This window comes from Gobius niger (genome assembly GCF_951799975.1).
Source record: "Gobius niger genome assembly, chromosome: 16".
In the NCBI taxonomy this organism is placed as follows: domain Eukaryota; kingdom Metazoa; phylum Chordata; class Actinopteri; order Gobiiformes; family Gobiidae; genus Gobius; species Gobius niger.
This window is the reverse complement of record NC_136867.1, coordinates 12639741-12648187: the sequence shown is the minus strand read 5'-3', so window position 1 is coordinate 12648187 and position 8447 is coordinate 12639741. Positions and strand designations below refer to the sequence as shown.

Genomic DNA, 8447 nt, shown 5'->3' with positions numbered 1-8447 from the left:
GTAAGGCCTGATTCGTGCGCACAATAGTTAATCCTATGTAATGCTCGCGCAAAAATGTAAAAGTCTGTAGGCCAAAAACGCCCTTTAAAAGTTGACAGAAATATTATGCTTTAATGTTTGACTTCCTTAATGTTGAATTTCATATTTAGAAGCCACTGATACTTGACATAACTTTTACGCACAAAATGTTCCTTTCATCGTGCAGAAAATATTTAGGCCCAATAATAATAATAATAATAATAATAATAATAATAATAATAATAATAATAATAATAATAATAATAATAATAATAATAATAATAATAATAATAATAATAATTAGGATCTAATAATTTACGAATGGTCTTTTTGTTTTTAATTATAGCCTTCGCTATAAAATAGTGATTCTTTACAACCACAATTTAACGCTCAACGACTCCTCATGGCTGTGGCGTGTTGTTGGTTTAAGGGCGCTTTAGCGGGCTCGAAATCTCAGGCATCCTCCATGAAAGACAGTCCTCCAAAATGTCACCTGAACAATGCTCGCTCCCTCATCGACCTTGCTTTACAACTCAATTTGGTCTCAATCACAACATAATGAAAATGCACTCCAAAACAGGTCCCCTTAAAAAAAATGCTTCTTCAGGAATTGCTCTCACACTTCAAGTTATTTATTGTTAACGTTCACTTGTTTTAGAAACATATACAGCAGCCATCACGTATCTGTTCCCTTTTAAATTACAAAAGAATAAAGAAACATTATAATAACCAATATAATACAAGTAAACGCATTTTGTGGGTTAGCCAAATATACCAGTCCCTACTTTATTTAATAAGTCTAAATGAATACATTAGTTTACAATATTAATATGATGCCGTACAGAAGGAGTGGTGGTTTTGTACTTCAGACCTGATCCCACCTCCCCCCAGTCCGAGCTCAAGAAGCAGCATTCCTGTTTGCTCTATAACAAGGACAACGTTTCAAATCATCGAAAGTCCAAAACATGGATTACAAAAGATCCAGAAATGACAGAATTGCTTTCAAGGGCGGCCATTTCTGTAACGTTCAAAAATAGACTTCCCACTCAGAGATGTCAAGAAAATGTGACCTGATCAGCTGGTGCGCCTTTCATGCAGTGTCCCATCCGGCGCCACACGCACTGTTCCGCGTAGGTGCCCTGTAAAAGGTCCACACATGTGGCCCGTGTGTCTGTGTGGGCTCGTCCAAAGGGTCCAAACCACATACAGCTGTAAGTCCTACCACGTTCTCCCGTAGAGCAGGTTGGAGCTGACCATGTTGGAAGTGTAGTCTACCGCGGACGTGTCCAGCTGAGCCATGCTGAGCTGATTGTGTAGTGATGGGGGGCTGGGGGACATCTCCTCCAGGTCTAGCGCGTTCACCTGCTGTTGGCCCTGGTGTGTCAGGCCGCCGGTGGAGGACGCAAGCACTACCCCGGCCCCGTTCTGCTGCTGCTGCTGCTGCTGCTGCTGCTGCTGCTGCTGTTGGCTCTGTTGTACCTGTTGCTGGTTGGGTGTCGGGGTGTTGGAGCCGTTTTGGCACGGCTTGCCATCTTTCACAAGCACAGGCACCGCCACGCGCCGCGGCGACTGCGACTGTTGTTGGCACAGAGTCCCGTCCTGTTGCTGCTGCTGCGCCGCCTTGTCCTTGGCCTGGCGCTTCATTTTGTAGCGATGATTCTGGAACCAGATTTTGACCTGAGTGGGCGTCAGGTGGATCATGCTGGCCAGGTGCTCCCTCTCCGGCGCGGACAGATACTTCTGCTGCTTAAAGCGCCTCTCCAGCTCGTAGACCTGCGCCTGGGAGAACAAGACGCGTCGTTTCCGTCTGGGCGCCGCGTGCAGGGCTGGCATAGATTTGGAAGCGTCGGCCATTCCCGTGAGGGTACCCATCCCCGCCATGTTCATACCTGTGGAAGGTCCCATGAATCTAGAAACTTAAACATATACATACATAGACGACATTCAATCAACGGTATCACTGTGTCGCCTCAACAGCCACTTATTAGGCCTAAAGAAATATGCGTATGAAATGTAGGTTTATTTTAATAATAATAATAATAATAATAATAATAATAATAATAATAATAATAATAATAATAATAATAATAATAATAATAATAATAATAGTTGTTGTTGTTATTATCATTATTATTATTATTATTGTTGTTGTTATTACAGGCTAACAATAATAATGGTATCAGGGAATTAAAACAAACGCTTAGTCCAATTTATTTAAGAACGACCCTTGTTAAAAAAAACTCGTTAAAAATAGGCCAATAAATATAGCTTTGTTAGCCTAAAATCAAAAATAACATAACAAGTAGCCTGTATAGCTGTTATCGGATGTGCTATCCAAATTATTGATTGAACAGGTGCTGGTTTGTGTCTTCGTTCCTACATGTTTCATCCACATGCGTTCTTATCGTAGCTGGAGCAGTGAAAGTGCGTAAAACGAAGCCGAACTTACTGGTGGAGTATCTCGGGTCCGGGTTGGTGCTGTACCAGCCTGTTGCGGCTGCACTATTCCGCATGCTTTCCTGGTAAGACGGCAGGTCCCCCATGTTCCCAATGCTCCCGTTGCAGTATCCCCCCATGGCGCTGTGGGAGAACTGTGACACTCCGTGCGGCATGTGGTATGTGGTGGCCACCGTGGCGTTGTGGCCCATGGAGTGCTGCTGCATCCCGGTCTGAGACACCTGCGGCTGTCGGTAAGCTCCCAGTGGAGAGGCTAGGTTTCCTGCGCCGTCCATGGCACAAAACTTCTTGTAGGTCTCTTCGATAGGACTCAAAATATCTGTCACTGAAAAAGGCGTTGTGTGCTTTGGGCTCAACGACATGATTTAGAAAGCAGGTAGATTTTAGTGTTTGAGCAGATCAACTGTGTTGTTGTATCGGCTCTCTCCTTGGTGGATGTCTACGTAAGAGAGTGCTTGTAGTGCGCCTGAGATCCTATTGATCGCCTTGGAGAAGGAGGCGAGCCCAGGGCGCTCTTAGCCCGGGTTTATTGGAGCCAGGAGCCAGGTTTACGACAAACATAGGGGGCGGAGCAAAACTACTAAAGCAGCAAACAATAGTCATTGACATTTTAGTCAAATATATATTGAAAGTATATTTCACAATAAATATAACTTTTTTTATATACGTAACGGCAAACAAACATTGTTTTGTGTTGATTTGACAATATACAGGTGATTTGGCTTTTAAGAGGAGTACATCAGCTGGCCTTACCTCCTATGACTATTTTGCGTCAGGAGGGAATTCCACTCTTTCTAGAAACTTTGAGTGTACTTTGAACGCACATGAGGGCCACTAAGTATCATCAAAGAGGGACAATGAAGTTATGTGCCCGGGTGATGCGCGCCTCATAGCGTTTCTGTCCAAACTGAGAGAGGAAATGTAGTCAAAGATAAGATCAATCTAACGAGTTAGAAAGAAACTGATTCAACCTCTCATCTACTTTGCTGACTTTGGAAAATGAGAACAGGTAAACAAACAAATAAACAAAAACAACTTACATTTAGGATAAATGAATGCACACAAACCGTATTAGCCTATTGACCTATAATGTCTGAAAGGTTTGACTTTATTACTTGTGTTTCAGGTATGCTTATAATTAGGCTAAAGATCTGCTCTCCAACACGCTTTATGTTTTCATCTACAACATTCTTTTTTTTTTTAATAGCATTTAGATAATAATAATAATTCGCAAAACAACTGGAGCTGCTGTTTACAGCTACAATTCACACCAATCCCGTCTTTGGAAGCGTCCTTGTTGAAGGCTAATATAATTTAGCTTGGCATGGCAGCAACTTATCCTAATTGAACAAATGAAGATGTGACATGGTCAGCCATCAATTATAGCCCACATATCGAGAACAAGCAGCCTCCAATTTAAACCATTCAAAGTTCAAACGTAAGGAACATCCTTTTTTCTTTCATTCCTTATTGTGGAAATCAAAATCAATCTATTGATTTAAAGGTTGTAAAACAAGTAATAGTATTATTTTTGCTTAAATCAAGCTGCAGCATACCTGCCCAGACATCTGTGCGCCATTTGTTCTTTGTCTTTTCAACACAAAAAGGAAAGGTATAGGCCTCGGCCCTGGACCTCTAATATTATGTAAATGAGGCCAAGCTCTCAACCTCGTGGATTACTGAGTCAGAGAGCAGGACCCTAGTCCACAGACCCTCCACATTAGGATACTGTCTAAATCTGGAGTTGGCTGGCTGCAAGAGGCGGCTTGCCACAGTTATAGCGCGCAATAATACTTTGATTTAAGTTTTTTTTTTTTGTCCACATAAATATGGAAGCCAAAGGGATCAAACGAAGCGCTGAGGAGCCCGAAAGGTCCAAGTCAAGGTTTGAGGAAATGTCTTTTCTGCAGACGGAGAGATTGTTGGATATATCGACTGTTAGTGCGTAAATGTGAGCGAGCATGTGCAGTATGTTTACGTTAGAGAAACTCTTTGTCTTTGACTTCAAAAGACAATATTAAGTCGGACTTTATGGAGCAGGTGCACGGGATGCTTCAAGAATCGCGCTTCTCGGTTTTGGAATTGTGCCCGTGTCTTGACTGTTCACAGTATGTGTTATTAATGCTTCCATGGATGTTTAAATCATTATCCCTCGAGGAGAAAGTGAACTCGCATGACATCGCTTATACTCAGGTTATAGATTATCATTTGAACATACAGAAAACATTTGTACTGAATTATTTTGTGTTGTGTTGTGTGTGGTAAAGCCGAAAACGCGCGGCTCGCCTGGTTCTGAAGTGCTTTTCTTGCGTTACGCCGTTGCTGGTTCAATACTCTGAGAGACTGGAGAGATGGCTGAGGGTCTCGGGTCCTGACCTGACATCTCCCCCACACTCTCCTTAGCTCAAAGTGCTCGGGACACGGGGATTTATTCTGAAAATAAATTCATCTTAACTTTTCACTCTACTTCACCAAGTAATCATGACTGAGATCTGGACAAATACTCCAGGCGCACTCAAGTTGCCTGTGGTCAGCCCAAAATGAGAGTAAAACGCTTTTTACTTAGTCCTAATGATTTAGACTGCAGAGCGATGTTTTCTACATGAGAAATGTATCCAAAATCTAAAACATTTGCGCGTATTTTTTTACGCGCGTAAACCAATTGGATGATGAAGACATTACCTATTTCTAACGAGCACGGACGTGTCTGATTCTTCACAACTGTGTGCCACATTTAAAATGCTGTTTTATTATAAATAATCAGACGATCAGTGATATAATATGATGAATTACAAAGCTGTACAGAGCATAATTCCCGTTTGGATGTGGACCAATGTTTTGTTAGGCTATTTAAAAACAAAACAAAACAAAACAAAAACTAACATAACGCTTCCCACATTTTGTTTTCCCTTTGTACGCTAGGCCTATTTACAAAATAAAACAATACATCTGAATTCAAGTTACCATGAGCCTAAACAGCCTGTTGAAAAGTAATAAAAGTGTGTCGGCCTTTACAAAAATCCAGGTTTTCGTTTTTATTTTTTGTTGTTGTGAAAGTGCGCAGAGTTAAAGGCACCGTTGCTTCCATCACTCCTACAGCAATATCACAAAGAAGCAGACTTCCCAAGACATTTCCCGTCTCCCGTCAGCGCGGTGCCATTTAGATCAGAAACGTCGTCTCCTCTCGCATAAGTGCGCAGTGGAGGAGTAAAAAGCGGGCAGGTGCGTATCTTTGAGCTGGTCTACTTGAAGCGCAGCGGTCCCTCAGCTAAGTAGGTTAAAGGTCCTCCCAAGTGGAGAAACTAGTGACAGGCCTCTTCAGTACTATTCTTCCGCTGGAGTTTGCATTCACTTACAATTAATGTCGCTTGGTGGACGAAATAACGCTAATGGGTACAAATATTCTTTTCCAATTCGGACTGGAAACCAATTAACTGTGGACCAACTACAGGCATCGCGAAATGACATAAATCAATGCGTTTGCGGTCTTAAAACATGTTCACATTCGCTATAGTTTCTTGCGCTCAAGGATGCGTCACAATTTCAAACCTTGAGAAGGCCAGATTTTTTTTTTTTTTGAAGGCTATTGTATAAAATGAATGACTCCACAGGCTTGAAGGAAAAATATGACATTGCAACCTCTGAACCAATAAAAGTGAGTTCATAATCTGGATAAGTCTTTTCATAATTTCATATTCTGGCAACAAAACAACAGCCAACAGTGGTAAAAATGTTTGAAAGCAAACAAATAAACCAAGTCAATATTAAATTGTAATCTCAGCTGCCCCATTAGACTAGATCAGAGCAGACTGATCAAATAATTGGTCTGGGCTCATGGCTTGGACCAGTTAGAGGCTGTTTCTAACTGCAATGTGTCTAATTCTTCAAAATGTCTGCCAAATGAGAAGTATTTTTTTTTTTTTGCATCAGAGAAAGAGTATTATAATGTTATGAATTACTGTCACAAAGCCTCTCTTGGGCACAACAGTTTTAGAATGCAATAATCCATCTGGTCTTGTTTTTGTGTTGAGAGTTTTGCTAATCCAAAGTTTGCCGGTGCCCAGAGTGCAGTGGAACTCGGTCGAACTTGTAAATGAAGGGATAAGTTATCCACCAGAAGTGAGTCGACTCTGCATGTCAATGTGACAGTCTCTGTTTGTCTGCGCCTCACAATGCTTTTACAGGAGGATATTATTTAGATGAATTCCACTGAAGCCGTCCACAAAAGTACTTTACACTCTGCGTTTACTACACTGGAGTCAGGAGCACAAAGAACAGGCGGCAGTTCCAAATATACGGCCATCATTTCTTCTGTGGAGATGAAGGAGAATATTCCTGTGCGGCTCGTACCCCTGACCCGAATCTGGATGCAGCTTCAACGACGGTGCACTAACAGGGTGCATTGTATTGTTTGTCTCCCCACAAAATCATGCTTTGATGTAAAAGCAAGTCTTAACTAATTTTCACAATTCAACACAGTCAAGGTCATGGTTAGATGTTGTGATATGGTGACATTCAAAAAGCCTTGTGTAATTAAGATTGCATTAAACCAGTCTTAGCTACAATTACTTTATTATTATATAATTTGGCCTGTGAGAAAATTGTTTTAAATACTTAAAGGTGCATTATGGAACTTTATATACCAACAAAAAACGCACTGATCACAGTGGCCTCCAGGATTCCTTTTTGAATTTTTTATTTTATTTTAAGGTCTTCTGGTGAAGGGGTCCGTCGCCAGTGGAAACCCACCAGAAACTCTAAAAACAATTGATCCTGGAGCATCATAGAGGCCATTGTGATGGAACGTAAAGGCGGCTATACAGTTCATCTATTGGGTTACTAAAAGTAAAATAAGCACATTTTCTTTTTTCCACATATAAAGTTCCATAATGCACCCTTTAAGAAAGTTATTTTCAGTTTTTTTTTAAAGCATTCTAACCAAATGTTACAAATGTACTTCCGTAATTGAACAATCATCTCTTTTTGCTTCTCACTGTCGCTTGTAAAAAGACATTTTGTCTGCCAATGTTGTCACTTTTTATTTGCATCATTATTAACCGGTTCAAATTTAATTCTCATTTCACGTAGCAACCATGAGTGCTCTACCAAATGATTGTCATAGTTAAATACTTGTTTTTACTGTTTTTGGAGCTGTCTTTAGTCCAATACCAGACGCCTGGTCCCCCCCCTGTCACCTCAAGTCTGTCCTCCTCCTGCAAACACACAACACACTTTTTAGTCTCATGACACTGTTAGAGACATTCATGGGCCTGAAACATTGCAAATATATGAGATCAAAACATTTTATAGTTATATTAAATTAGTAAAAAGGTGATCAAGAGAATGTTTTGTTCCTTATGTTCCATATTATGTATTTTGGGATTTGAAATTATACCTATGTTTTCATTTTTGGCAAGCAATGACAAAAGATATACATTTTAATTGTGAGATGAAACGAGTGCTCTACAGTGACACAATGTGTAAAAGAATGATTTTGGACATCTGGATTGGTAAGTGGGTCTTCTGTCACAGGCCAAGCTCGGCCTCAGCACATTATAATATACAAGTGCTTTGTCAGGGACTGAATGCAGAGGTTCAGCAAAGCCTAGTGCTATTGTTAAATTTGGGTGATACACTTGAACAATAAATACAAGAATATGAACATATGAGCATAAATATATATAATATATATATATATATATATATATATATATATATATATATATATATATATACAATACATATACTCATATATATAGAATACACATAAATGTATGCATTATATAATGTTATAAAAATGTTTTAATCATTATCAAAAAAGATTCTCAGTTCAATTATTTTATGACTTAAAATGTGTGTCTTTCAGGTTATACAGGTCACTCATTGCACAATTAGACAATGAATAAAAGATTTGTTTTTCCATAAACATAACATTGTGGATTATCCTGTTACCAGCAATACAAAGCATGCTC

General features: G+C 40.0%; 1 protein-coding gene across 2 annotated transcripts; it reads right to left on the bottom strand.

The window, feature by feature from the left end:
- Positions 1-395: 395 nt before the first annotated feature.
- nkx2.4a (NK2 homeobox 4a) lies at positions 396-2970 on the bottom strand. 2 transcript variants are annotated; one of them, XM_079573941.1, is made up of 2 exons: positions 2468-2970; positions 396-1934 (listed from the first exon to the last, which is right to left on the bottom strand). In XM_079573941.1, exons 1-2 carry the CDS (start codon positions 2835-2837, stop codon positions 1237-1239), a joined length of 1068 nt encoding a protein of 355 aa, XP_079430067.1. In that variant the 5' UTR covers positions 2838-2970; the 3' UTR covers positions 396-1236. The 2 variants fall into 2 exon arrangements, with proteins under 2 accessions (XP_079430067.1, XP_079430068.1); XM_079573942.1 differs by having other exon boundaries at positions 396-1907.
- Positions 2971-8447: the final 5477 nt, after the last annotated feature.